The sequence below is a fragment of the Planococcus citri genome, chromosome 5 (genome assembly GCF_950023065.1).
Source record: "Planococcus citri chromosome 5, ihPlaCitr1.1, whole genome shotgun sequence".
Taxonomy (NCBI): Eukaryota; Metazoa; Arthropoda; class Insecta; order Hemiptera; family Pseudococcidae; genus Planococcus; species Planococcus citri.
This window is the reverse complement of record NC_088681.1, coordinates 71,351,273-71,366,191: the sequence shown is the minus strand read 5'-3', so window position 1 is coordinate 71,366,191 and position 14,919 is coordinate 71,351,273. Positions and strand designations below refer to the sequence as shown.

Sequence of the window (14,919 nt, the reverse complement as noted above, 5' to 3'; positions counted from 1 at the left end):
TCGCGTACGAAGAGCGTCTTGGGGATGGCATGTTGGAGTTGGTGCTCCGCACCACATCGCGTCTCGTCGAGAGTAGGATTTATTAAAAGTGCGCGAGCGTTGTGTGCTCTTGCGCGTGTAGTGTGGTGTGGTGTGCCCTGCCCGCTGTCGCCGTTCTGTTGTTGAGGCAGCCAGAAAGAGAGAGGTTGCGAATGAAAGAGAGACGCATTGCTCTAGAAATGTGTACGCGATAGCGATACTTCGCCAGTTAGTGACTCAACAACAATCCATCCGAATCCGATCGGTGGTGGCTGCAGCTTGCGATCTGCATAATACTCGTACTCGTACGTTTACGTCTACGTACCGCGATGCCGATTCCGATGCCGGTTCCTCGTTCGTATTACAAATATATTGTCCAGCTTCAAACCTAAACCTATATGGTGATAGGTACGACGAAGCGTTCAGTTTTCTTTTCGTATTTTTACGATTCGTTTCGTACTCGTCGCGTACGCGCGTAGATCGTACATACGTGTTGCGTAATTGTCACGATTGGGATCACGAGATAGGGCAGGGCACGTGGGCATGGTGTGAAGTGCGGAGTTTGCTCGTTTCGTTCGTATTTTCCTACGTACTACTCGCTATTCGTACATTACACTCGCTCTCGCATGGTACGTGTGTAAAGATCGTGCAAGTTGCATATTTTCATCCTCATCCTGCCGTGTGATACTTACTCGTAATGTACGGTATCATTAGGATATAATTTTTCGGAAAATGTTGGCGTTTAGCGTGAACCGGTTCGCGTCCCATCTGCCCATCGTGGTCGTCGTATCGCATTCGAATAATTGTTGCGCATAGTGTCGCGGTGTGACATGTTTTCGTCGACGAAATGCTCGGACTCGACGTCAAAGGCGATCCCGGTCAAGCATGCGATTGCGGTTCTTCACCGAGTCAGCTATTGCCATTGCCGTTGCCGTTTCTGTTTCTCTTATTGCGATCATCATCATCATCGCTGTCGCTGTTGCTGATGCGGCTGTTGTTCATTGTGAAGCCGAAATACTCGCTGTACGAGTAAATGGCCATCGGCAACCAGCCTCCAGACGATGATTCTTCTAGGTTAGCATCATCCAGTACACTATAATACAGTACCTACATACATAGCTACAGCTACACGTACTTACATTTACGCGCATACACTAGTCTCTTACCAATTTACACGTGCACTATACATATTATAGTCTACACGCAATTCTCGCATCATACTCATTACTCGCACTCGCACTCGCACACATTTACAACAATCACAAGCTCACACCTGCACTAATACGAGTATACTCGTACCTAGCTGAATGAATACACGATGCCTCGGTCTTAGTCAAAGTCACAGCCACAGCCTACGTCCTCTTTCTATTTCTCTTTCTCTTTCATTTTACTTACAATCTTCGGTCTTGAGTTGGCCGAATCTCGGCGATTAGGAATAGGAAAAAACGTCGACATCAACTTGCGGCTGTATCAGCCTACAGCCAGTAGTAAGCTTCATAAATTGATACCATCTCGTATTAAAATGTGTAATGTAAGAATGAAAATAATAACGACGATATTATGGAAATGGATTATATTGTGTATGTAGAGTAGACTGCAAAACCAAGTGTAGCTTTGTTCCACCTTCAGCCAGTCGCACTCGTTGTCTGTTGCCATGTCATTTTATCCATTATTAATGCACTTTTATATGTACATACCTAGGTACTCGTTCAACGTGGGTTGTTGAATAGGTTACATCTAATTGTAAGCACAACATTGTTTCGTCACTTTAATACATTTTCATCATTCCGTCATGTACCTTAATACCTCTTGTGATCGAAGATCAGTTAATACGTACTTTCGCATTTGACTCGCGAGTTGAACGATGCAAAATCCTGGTATAGATTATTGTACGTACATGATCGAAAACTTGGTTGGTACTATCAGAATACGTAGGTATGTTTGTGTAATGCATTGTAACAAACTATAAAATCGGCATAAAAATCCCTGTAAATTACCAGAAAGAAATGGATACGAAAGCCATCGTTTCAACTGTTGAAAATAAGTAAAAAGTGATAACGGCTCAAAGCGACTGAAAACGACAAAAAAATTGATGAACAACCTGTTTCAGAACGCGATCAAAATTTTTCGGAAATTGAATAAATTATCGAATATTTACCGAGTAGAAATTTCAAAAGTCAAAAGTGACGTCTTTTTGGCCTAAAAGTGATTTATGAACGTGATCCATGGTTGAATCACGTAGGTTCGGGACCACTTTCATTCGAATTTTGAAAAAAATTCATACCAGTATCCGCTACAGAAAAATTTCTTTGTGTGATGACCCCAAGGTTACTTTTACTATGCGCTGTCACAGTGATACAGAAAACCATGTGTTGGGAAAGGGGGAGATTGCTACCAATTTTGCAGTTCCCACTCGAAAATTACCACTTACTATTTACCACAAATCAGAAGTACCGCTGCCCTAATGTATCATAAAATCAGTGATTCGCCAAAAAATGACCAGTAATTTACCAAAATATGACCAGTAATTTACCAAAATTTATCATCTGTTGATTTATCAAAAGTTATGTATCAGTAATTACCAGTAATTTTTCATAAATCATCGGTAACTTGCCAAAACTTTCCTGTAATTACCAGAAGTTACCAATTATTTACCTGGGATTACCGGTGAATTACCATAAATTAAAATTACCTATAAATAACCCAAGATCCGGGGATGGAAAGCTAACTGAAAGCTAAAAGCTGAAAGCTGAGGAAGTTTAAGATTTTTGAAAGCTAAAAACTGAAGCCAAAAGTTTCATCTTTCAGCTTTCCATCCCTGCCAGGATCACAGGTAACTTATTAGTAATTACAGGTAATTTAACGATAATTACCAGTAATTTACACGTAATTACCGGTAATTTACCGGTAATTATTATTGGTAAATTACCGAAAATCACATGTGATTAGAAGCAATTGCAGTCAAGAGGACGGTCGAGAGGCTCGACATTTTTGACGTGAACATACCCAAAGGCCACCCTAATTCATATTCCACGTTGAAATCTGCCCTTTTGTGCTTTCACGAACTCGAGATCCTAAATCGATTTCTTAACTCGGCTTCAAGCAACCGAACGGATGTTGAAAAAAAAAAACAAAAGGGGAAGAAAAATAATTTCGTTAGGTCTATAAAGCGTATCAAGTTTGTTCGTGTTTTCCCTCCCTTTTCTTTTCTATGTTTTTTTTCTACTTGACACAAAATTATCCGTAGGTACCTACTTGGTGCGCTATTGAAATAATATACACGTCTGTTCGTCTCTGCGGTAATGAAGAGGAGGAATTTTAACGCTGTAATTTGGTCGCGGTCGCGTTCAAAACGGTATATTTATCGTTTTTAAAAACGTATAAATATGAAAAAATTTGCATGGAAACGACGAAACGACGAAAATTGCGAAATGTAACGAAATAATTGAAGCGCACCTCGCCTCGCCTCGCCTCGTCGTTTTACGGTTGATTTTTGTTTTTGTTTCGGTTTCCAAGTAGTTGTATTTTTTTCTTCTCTTCTTTTTTTCCCTCGTCTTGCCGCTTGCGCCTCGGGGATTTTAACGACATTTTAATTCGCGACGCGTTTTCGTTTTTGTCTCGTAATCGCGAGTCGAGTCGCCCGAAGAAAAAGAAAAGAAACAAACGCGCGAATTAGTATAGATGAAGATACGACCGGACGGACGGACGGACGGATGGACGACGCGACGACGCTGCTTAATTAATTTTTTTTGAAGGCTTCTTTAACGAGCACCCTGTCTTCGGCTTCGGCTCCGACTAAACACCCATTACTAGGTCACAAACATGTTCCATAAATGAACTGGTTTATTTTCAGCTCGGCTTGACGTACTCGCAAGTACACGAACACTTATCCATTCATATGGTATTATGATTTCAAAGAAATACTCGTATATCTATAGCTTTAGCTGTATCTCTATGTCTATATCTACTCGTACTATAGGTGGAGATGCGGATGCTGTTGCGGCTGCGTTCGGCGTATTGAAAGTCTTAATTACCTACGCGAGATCGTATAGATAGGTATTAGATGAATAAATACGAATGCTTATGCGTATCTTTATGGTAGGAGTATCACTGTCGTCTATATTCGTGCTGCGAATTACCTGCTCGAGGATGCTGCGGTATCGGATGTGTTTTAAAAAGTATATCGAGCACCTACTCTTCTATTCGAGCGCATTTCTTTTCACCATCTACGGCGAGTCGCTAGTCGGTGACGCTACAATTTCTGACATGAAGGTCATTTTTTGCGCAAATTTTCTTCGAAAAAAGCTACTCGCGAAGGAACCAGAAATTTTCTCACATGCTCTCGTTTTTTTATTTCTCTTTTAATCCGAGGAGATGAGGTCGTTCTGATCTTTCTCGAGCAGGGCATGAAATTGTTGATGGAAAATAATTTTACTTTTATAGAAGTTATGGAAAGTTGTTGGAATATTACCACGTGTTCTTAGAAGAATCAGATTTGCGTGTAATTACCAATTACCATTCTTGTTTGATTTAGGATTCAATTGATGTTTCTGTAGCTATAGCTATAGATCCAGCCGGTTCCATAAACCTGTGCCTAGGCGCTAAATGGTAGATAATTTTAGGTGCGTAATAGGTATCTATCTATCTATATATTATTCATATATACTTACGTCGTATTCTACGTACTCGTATGTTGATGCCGCGCATAGGTGATGGTGGTCAATAATTTTACAGGTATTTTTAATGATGGTTTTTTGCTTTTTCGAGCCGATTCGACCGCCTGCGGTCATTAAACGAATTACGTACACTACGTGCGCAAGGGCATGTCTGGTCGTCTCACATACTCGCATCTCAAGTACACTACATACATATTTCTTTTTCTGCGTACGCGCGTGTACTCGTAGAAATGACCGGGTCATCGTGTCATCATCGCTACCGCGTCATTACTCTGCGAGTAGATGGCTATCCGCTTAATCTCTCTTGATTCGATCAATCGCCGCCTCGCAGCCGGTGCAGAGCAGCGAACGCGATGGTTATATCATCGTTCGCTTGATCGATGTTCGATGGGCATAAAACGACCAACGGGCTATGGCTACCTCAGTTTGTAGCTAGGTACTGGTTGCGGCTAGTCAACTTACGCTGGCAAAATATTCATTTTTTATGGTATGGTCTACGCATTAAGATGGCTCTCGTGTCGAGGTTTCGCTTTTTTGCGCTTCCATCGCCCGAAGTAGTTGGATTTTGTGAGAAAAAAATCCCAAATTGTGTGATTTTTCTCTATGGTTCAGAAAAGTTGTGCCGGATGCTTCTTAAAAATTCGAAAACGAAACAAAAAAAATCAATTTATGCTGAAATTTTACATTTTTGCATTGAAATTCCTCGGAATACTTGACCTTTCTCCGGGAATAGGCGAATATAAACTCGACAGGACTATTTTCCAAGTTTTCAAATGTTGTACAGGATTTCAGAACTCAATTCTGAGTGACCAAAACTATATTTGAAGAAAATTTTAAACAGACCTCTCGTACAAAAAAGTACCTATTATCGAGTCAAAATTACTATAGAAATTCGCTAATAATTGCCAAATATCTGAAAGTTTATTCGCGGATGCTACCAACAATTAGTTCACCAAAAATTACCAGTAATTGGAGCATTTTTTTTCCTTTTAAAAAAACCAACCCAACAGCTCGAGTAGGTGATTCATTCGTTCGGACATGATCCTAAATGCTAGATGCGCCGTTCGAGGCGGGTTCTCGCATTTTCAAATAGTTTTCAATCATACGGCATCGTTGGGGGCCAGTCCAATGCCACCAAATGACCTACGAGGGACTGAAAATCGGATTGTATAATGTAGATGCGTCTTGGGGGGGGGGGAGGAAAGTTGCGCGTAGTCGTGCTATCAACTCGCCAAACTACATAGGCACTAGGCAGTAGGCAGGCACTAGATCGGATCGGGTACGTAAAACTGAAATACACCACGTTAACCGTATCATTAAATAATTCTATCGCCATCGCCATCGCGCCAGCCAAGCCGCGCTAATAAGTGATTAATGACTGAAGTTTAAATGCGTGATACGATGTCGCAAATTGTTTGGCGGTTAAAGTTTTCTTAGGAACGAGCGAGGTTGCCTGTATCGACTTTATCTAATGTACACCTATCCGTCTTACTTACCTATCTACGTACCTTCTACCTACCAAAACTAAGTTAGGTGCGATATTTTACGAAATCAATTTGCGATTCATTCGCGATTTTTAATAGGGTTACGTGAAAATGGCAAAATGAGTAAAAAAAAGTCTGAAAAATGCGTACACTTTTCGTTTGATTTCCATATAGGAAACGAGCGAGTTTCGAGTTGATACTCGTAGTGTACATGGTAGATTGGTAGGAGGGTGCTACGTGCTACGTGCGACTGCGATGCACCGCACTTCTCGTCCAGTAATGAAAGATAAATTTCTGGCGGTTTCGGTAGGATAAACTCGATTTAAGTAAATTAGCGCGCTGTGGCAACGGCGGCGGAGTCGTCCGTTGATTCCGATGGTTGATGGTACTCGTAATGATAATGGCGCTATGGCTATGGCTACATACCGTATACGTATACGTATTCTGTACGACGAACGACGACGACGTAGCATCATCTTAGCGTTATAACTTTTCTCTTCAAGCTGGATGTGGTGGCCGCGCCGCACCGTGACCCCTGCCTATGATTGATGAGAAGCGTCGTCATTTGATTTCACTTTTATATCTTTTGTAACGATCGTTGGCAATGTGTTCTTTTCTGTTCACGTCAGCGTCATTTTCATTTTATATCGAAAGTTGACTTACTCGGCAGCTTGAATCGTACGTCTACGTATGTAGCATGTACATTGTACATTGTACATCGCTAGACCACCTAATATAAGTGATAAAATACATATACTCAAAACTCAAAATTACATTCAAGCTCATCGTGCTTACCTATAATAGCCTGTGTAGGTGCGACGCGACACGGAGCCTGCTGCCCATTGTTTTCGCCCAATATTGATAGTAATTTCCCTATACCCGAGTTACTCGTGGTTGCATTGTGGTAGGTAGGTCTAGGTACCGTACATTTTCCATTTGCGATGATTATCGCAAAGTTTGACGAAAGCCAGTCCGAGGTTCGCTCGTAATAACGAAGGAGATTCGAAATTCAAATATAGCCACGATCTGCTCAGCTGATAAACCAACATTAAAACCGATCGAGATACGATTTTTCGGTGTGCGGTCCTGTATTGCACACGTCGAGATTTACTCGTAGCTGTTTCGTGAGAGCCTAATAGATGTAAGTACTTACCTACATAAAATCCACGTCCGAATATCCATCTCTTATATACGCGTTCGGCGTTCGTATAGTAAAACGAGTTGATTGCTTTGCCTCATCACCGAGTTGAATTACCGCGCTGTGGTAGCCCCTGGTCAATTTGATCAAAACGAAGCCGAAATCTGTTCTGCAGCACGATCATCACGATGGTTCATATAGTTACTATCTATCTAGTACGTAGGTATCTCGGGTATTTATCTGCTATTTGTCGTGATGCTGCTGCCGTTGAGATCACGCCACACCCTACTCTGTGCTCTGTCTTAATATTGTAGACGCTTCATTTGATCCATTCGCGTTATACTCGTATTTTCGTCCTTGTATGTACTTCCTGCGCATCGTTGGTCAAACAAAATTTCAGTCTATAGGGATGCGATATTGGAGGATTTCGACTAAATTTAGTGAAAGTCAGTTGACAAAAATTTTAGCTTTGGAAGTTTACCTGACTTAGATTCTCAAAAAGGGTGCTTTTTCGACTCTAATCTTTACCCAATTAATTGGAAAGTTGGCCAAATTCCACAATGTAGAATTTTAGATTCAGCGTCGACATGGCCACGAAAATCCTAGACTACTTTTAGGCTTCTACCAAACGGTTGGAAGCTCGCAAATCGCTTATCTTCGAGTGAAAATTCGTGTTTTGAAAATATTTTCTTCCCAAATAAATATTTCGATTCAATTATGTCAAAACGTCGAAAGAAAATATATTTTTGATTGCGGTCGCGGTAGTGCGAATTTTTTAGTCATTTGTCGCAAATTTCAAACAAATCGAAAAAAATTTGACGAGTTCTCGGTTATTTTTTTCTCGATTTTTTAAAAATTAGCGATAATGTCCAGAAAGTTGGCACCACTGCATTTAGGAATACTCCCCCAGTTAACTAAATTACATTTTTCGATATTTTGACTTATAGATACTCGATCGAACGAAATTATTTGAGAAGAAAAATATGTTTTCAAAACGCGAATTAATCCTAAAATGAGAGATTTGAAAACTTTCAACCGTTCAGTTGAACCCTAAAAGTGGTCCCGAATTTACAGGGGTACTGTTGGTAGTGTTGGTGTACGTTTGGTGGTAATCTTCCAATTGCGCTGCCAACAGTCAATCGCAGTTCTGTTCTCGCCCAGTTAATTTGTATCGAATGAAATGGAAAGCGTTGAAAAATGAAAAAAAATGCCATTTTGAAGGGATGGGATGTAAAAAGAGCTAGGACGAGAATGCCGAATGCATACGAGTACAGGTAGAGGTACGTTCTACGTACATGTGTGCCAGACAGTGCTGTGCAACGAAGAGCTCGCCAAGTTTCCAATTCCAAGCGCAGACAAGTCGTAAAGTTCTGGTTCTATTTTGTAGTAGTGGGTTGTTGGTAGAGGTGCGACTTTTGCTTTCTTTTTCTTCCATTATATAGTGAGAATTTTTTTTCGTCGAGTTCGCCGGATTACGCTGCTCTTCTTCCTTCTCCTGTAGAGTTGTACGGAAGAAATGCGGGTATAAAGAGTCCTCTGCGAGAAAAATTTCAAATCTTAGATATACCTAGGTATTTTTTGCTGTAAGTATTTCTCGATTTTCTATCCAACTTTTTAAATGTCACTTGTCAGCGCGCTCACACCCACCAATGACTAGTAATTCACCAAAAGTTACCAATTTATCAAAATTCCTGAAAATCTACTAAAAATACCATTATTTATCACAAATTACCGGTAATTTACCAAAAATGACCAATTTACCAAAGTTACTAGTATTGTAATTGTACATACAAAAATTACCAGTTTACGAAAACTGCTGGTATTTTACTGAAAATTACCGGTAATTTACCAAAATATGATCTACCTACATTATTATTATTCGCAAAGCGCAAATAAAATTATATCCAAAATTACTACGTAGAAACTAAAAAGCTAGCAAAAATTACGTGAAAATTACTGAAAACGAAAAGAACAATAATTTGAAAAATGAAATTATCAAAATTGCCAAAAATTGATAAATGATGCCCAAATTTCGGAAATCATTGATAAAATTTCTCAAAATTGAAATTGACACAAAAAAGAAGGGAAAAAATGCTAAACTTTTATGAAAAATTGCACAAACTGCAGGAAATATACATATATTAGCAGAATCCCAATAAAGAACATGGAACTGGATTCAAGTTGCCGAATACGAACAACAAAAACTTCACTCCAAGTTGATAATAAAACGCCATTGATAGAAACTCCAGATATAATGGCGTGTTATAATTTCATTGTTGGTGGTCATTATTAAAATTTTGATCACGCCGAAAAAAAACTTACCGCACTAGGCAATACGAGTAGGTACATACGTACCTTGCTTGATTTGATAAATGCGTTAAAACGAAGTACTCGTAATTTGACAGATAGGCGTGGATGGTCAATCTGATGTGAGTAGCCTTCGGTTACCTTCGTGCTTACGAGTAGTCGAGTACATGTTGGTTTTATGGGATCGACGAAAGAGCCGTCAGGCGTAGCGTCTCCACAGTTTGGTACTTTGGTGGTACATCTACAATCTACATACGATGCGATACAACGACGGGACAAGAAAAATCGCTCAATTGCCGAATCGCCGAATCTCATTTCGTGCAAGACGATACGAATTAATCAAACGGCGTGGCGGAAGATATTGCGGCTGGGATCTGTTGTACATTTTATAGCGATACGCAAATAAGGGCGCTTCATCTCGCATTTATTTTTTTCTCTCCTTCGCAGATGAGAATGCGATAGTTTTTGGCATCGCCCATCATCAACCATTGCCCCATCCCCATTCCCCGTAAGAACAACGAGTAGATACGCGTTTTCGACGTCGCCTCATTTATTACAACAGGCCACCCTACGTGTACGTATTCTACGAGATACGAATATTAGCGACAAAGAATCTCTTCTTTTTTCCTGTTCATTTTTTCTCCTCATACTCGTATTCGTATAGTTGAGTTGTTGTGGGTGCTGTAGGTGTCGATGGCGATGGATGGCGGTACGGCAGCATCCGCATCCTATGCTCGTATACGTAGCTCGTAGCAAATACATATTGGTGGCACGAGCGACTCGGAATAGTATAGGTGCAGGCGGAGGGCAGGTAGAGGTACCGTTTACCAAATGATGGTCATTATACTTACTTATAGGGTCGTAATAGGCGCCGTGCCGCCACCACCATCGCGGTGCTTTACTCGTACTTTTTGGCATTTATTCAATTCGTCAGTATATTACCACACGTCTTATTGGTTTAACAGCTACATCGCAGCAACCGCAGCCGTCATCGATTCGCATAGGTTAGGGTTAGGTAGGTATTAGGTATCGTCTGCTGTGGTACCTCTACCTACCTATTTTCATATCGCATCGTCGTCGTCGCGTCTGCTTGTAAATTTACTATCGCTCTCGCATATGCTCGATTCAGCGATTACAAATTCTGTTTTGTTTTTTATTTTTTATTTTTTTTATAAATGCCTGGGTTAATAATAATGTGTTCCAGCGAGTGAATAATCGAATAAATTTGAAAAAATAGCAGGGGAGGTAAATTTTTGGCGGTCTTTGGCAACTTATTATCAAAATAGGATTTTTGAGGAAGATGGGAAGGAGGGGGGGGGGGGTTCGAAGGTCCCGTGATTTTGAGGGGGAAAATCTTAAAAACACTGGAAATACTAATTTTCGAGAGCTTTTACCCTCGCTTCGCCAGGGCCAGTTTGTTTCTTTTTTCCGTAATTAAAAGATTCCAGACTTGGAGAAATCGAGATTTTTGTACGTCAAGTACATACAAGATTAGCGAGACACTTGAAGATGAAAATGAAATCAAAAATTGTAATGATAAGTACTTGGTATGTTCTAACTTTGAAGACATTGGAAAAGCCAAAAACTTGAATGTAAAATTTTGCCCGGTCCTCCCTTCTCTTAAAAAATATACGTACTATGCTGTCAAAAGTTCTGTTGAAAGTCCCGCTAAACCCTGTTTTTTTATTTTGACATATTTTTATGGACACCCTGTGATCACTTTCTACGTGAAAGAGAATACTATAGACGTATAGACATACCAGAGTCGCAGATTGTTTTGGAAGTGAGCTCCCTTCCCATTATGGCCTCCCATGTACATATGTACATTATGTAGAATTGAAAGCAGTCATAAAAATCTCGCTGAAAAATAAAACGATTGAAAAGTGATTAATTTTGCAAATTAGTAGTCAACGGTCGAATAATATTCAGCTAAATGCGTATCTATCGTAATTTCGGTACTACCTACCTATTAAAGAGTAGGTACCTCCTATCTACCCTGCGCCGTTTTGTGGTGTATATTTGTCTTCGCCTGTCGTCTGTCGTCTGTCATCATAGCCATCATAGTCATCGTCTTGTCGGGAGTGTAGATGTAGAATGCATATAAGTATGTCTATGCAGTATGTTCAATGTTCATGATGAGTACATATGTTGACGAGTGTCGAGTGTGTACAGGATTGAAACTTGTCTTGTTGAACGACCGTCTGCTGGCTGCTGGCTGCTGGTGTTTATTAATACTCGGGCATTGATTAAGATTATACACGAACATATGTACGCGAATTGCCAGCCATACTGGCGTGTACTGTATACTGTGTACTGTGTACGTGTACCACCGGCTGACAGAATACTTCGCTCTTTAGTCTTTACATATGTAATGTACCGATAGGTGCCTTTGAAGTACGAATATTAAAGTCTCGACGATTGACATCGGTGCTGATTGCTGATGTTGTTACTAATTCTGATTTTGAGAAACGATCGTATTGTAGTGTAGGAGCAGTGGAGCACAAATGTGTGACCGAAATGATTCGTCGTCGTATCTGAACAAAAGACGTAGATGCTATGTAAATGCACCCTGCACCGAACTCACTCGAAAAAATGTCGCTTGCGGGCTGAGGGATACGAATTTCGTCATTTTGGTGGCATAGCGTGGCGATGAAGCGGTGCTCTTCTCTGTTCAGATAACTCGACGCGATAAGTTGATGAAAAAAAATAATAATCGCCGAGACTGAAACAGAAATGAAAATAAAAAACGAACAAAAATTAAGATTTATCCGCAGATAAGTATTGGAAAGTTTGCGCGTTGCGCCCGCCAACACGCAGCTGAGCTTAAATTGAATTCGTCTCACTGGTACCATACCTATGTCCTATACTTACCAACTACATAGTACGAGTGAGCGCCTCTTTCAAATGGCGATGGCTTGTCTTATCATGGTCGGCCTGCGTCGCGTCGCGTCCAGTCGAATCACTTTGTATATACTCATTTTTGTATGAAATACTAATACGAGTATGTACGAGTGCTACCAGCGTATCGATTTGACGAAACGATTTGTGGATAACTGGATATCGTCAACGAAAAGTTGGCCTTTATTTATTCGCCGAATAGCTCTACTTTGAAGCTCGATTCAAGCGACTGTCACTGTCATATGGGAACTCGCCAGGCGAGTTATCGTTGCATCATCTGCGCGCCGCCGCCGCCGCCACATCTAATTTATTTGATCGATTTCTCGAGTTGTTGTCGCATAAAATTGTCGTTTCCAGAGAATAGGATAGTGATGAGCCTGCGAGAATATCGGTTTTGATGATAAAAAGCACCACTTACGCGATACTATAGCCGGGTTCGATGAATTAATTGCGTTCAGGAAATTCTGTATGGCTTCCACTGTCAACTTTCGTGAGAGAGCAAGTTTGGCGTAAATAACGATAATACTCGTACGACATTAAAGGCGAATTGAAATCACTTCGCAAAACTTACGTTACAACGAGAACGAGCATAGTTGCATGCAAGCGCAGCGAAATACGAGAAGATTCGAGGGGCGGGAGCGGGAGCGAGAGCCAATTGCGGGTCTAGTCGCATGTATTCCATGGCGCAGCAATAACTTCGCCTGTTGTGCTGTTTTCTCAAAAGGCCGTTTACGATTTACAGACGTGTATTTTCGCAATGCAATTTGTGTAGAAGAAGTACATACCTAGAAGATTTAAGTCTGTCTGATTAATTCTACATAATTCGAGTCCTTCTACATAATTCGAGTCCGATCAAGTTTAAAGCGAGTTAATTGGTAAAGCGTGGCGTTGATTCGAGTTGTCGCCTTCTCGTCTTGCTTCTCTCTTCTCCTCCTATCCATATTTTACTTCTCGATTGAAAAATGTCAGTTTCCGACTATTACTTTTGGTGTACCTTTTGAAATGAACAAAAAATTCTCTGTTTTCAAAACTAAAGTACTCGTAGTCATCGTGTCGTTATTGTATAATGTATTGTGAAAATTAGTTATTTCAAAAAAATACGAGTACACCTTTTTAGAGGCTGTTCAGATTATCCTACTCGGTGGGGCTGTTTCGAATACCTACGTACTAAAGCGAGCTATTTGAAAAATTAAACCCATTTTGGAAAACTTGATTTCAGTTTTGAAGTGTTCTCAGAAGTTCAAACTAAATCGAAAGAGTATGCAAAAAATGTACATATACATACTTGGTCGAAATTTCGAGCCTCGAAGTGCATTATTCAATTTTTGGCGAATTTTCGAAAATCTAATTTGGGCCAAAAATTAAGGAGGAAAAATCAAAATTTCATCGCGAAATAGAAAACCGAAATTTAATATGTCTATACACATGTAATATATACTATTTTTGACCTCAGAGTCGATGATTTTCAAAAGTATGGCATACTGGCGCAGGAGCATGAGAGTAGTGAAATTATCGTAGTTGTACCTCGAGTGGCTCTCGAGTTTTGGTGAAAATTTGATTTTTTTTCTCCTCATTTTTGGTCCGACTTAATTGTCAAAAGGTTACCACGAATGGAAAAATGCGTTTTAGCCCCGGAAACTTGGGCTATATAAATGTATAGTTTTGATGCCCCGAGTGATATTCGTCGATTTAAATGATTCTCGCATCGTCGAATAGAGGACATCGAATTCTAACCCCAAATTTTCAGCTGCTAAAGTTGATACGTATTTCGATTTTCACGAGGCCACCTTGCTTCGTGAGACTCTGAATTTATCGATTTTAAAATTTCTTATTTTTGATGATTTTTTCAAAATTAGTAAATTTTGATTTTTGCGAATCACGTGGTCTCTTCAATTTCACAAGATAGGCAACTAGTCGTGAAACGTTTTTTGTTCGTCTCCTTCTCCTCGAGTACTTACACTATTATACTTCTTTATCATGGTAGGAAATTAGGAATCGTGTAATCTATAGGTATTCCACTTCTCTGTTGAGTAATGATGAAGCGAAGCCTTCTTCCAAGTCGAGAGTGAGAAGAAATCAACTCGCTGCTCTTCGTCGAGTGGTTACTCGTATTTGCACGATTACTTCGCGTAGGAGTTTCACTCTGCGAAAAAGAAATGAAATTTTAGTAAAAAAAAAAAGTGATGCGAGAGCGGAAGAGAAGCACATCGACGCGAGATTTTCTACGAATGAAATGCTCGATTGTTCATGTGGTATAAGCGTAACGCGTAACTCGAGGTTAGGAGAGTGGGTAGGTATGCTGCGGTTGTTGAGATCATTCTACGCGACTCGCGACTGTAAGCTGTCTGATTTATGACGAATAAAGCGCTCGGTGTTTAAATGAATTTCAGTTTTTGAT

At 40.2% G+C, this 14,919-nt stretch overlaps 1 protein-coding gene across 11 annotated transcripts in view; it reads left to right on the top strand.

Moving 5' to 3' along the window:
* LOC135849400 (monocarboxylate transporter 10) overlaps positions 1-14,919 on the top strand; it is a 229,820-nt gene that overhangs the window by 103,586 nt on the left and 111,315 nt on the right. For 3 of the 11 annotated variants that reach the window (XM_065369818.1, XM_065369819.1, XM_065369817.1), the window contains exon 1: positions 192-1,092. The exons of 6 other annotated variants lie outside the window; for them this stretch is intronic. Coding sequence is in view for 2 of the 5 variants with exons in the window: in XM_065369816.1 (XP_065225888.1) it covers positions 1,052-1,092 (41 nt within the window). In the remaining 3 variants the exon portion in view is untranslated. Of the gene's footprint in view, positions 1-190; positions 1,093-14,919 lie in introns of those variants that run through there. 2 more of the 11 variants (XM_065369816.1, XM_065369822.1) reach the window with 2 other exon arrangements.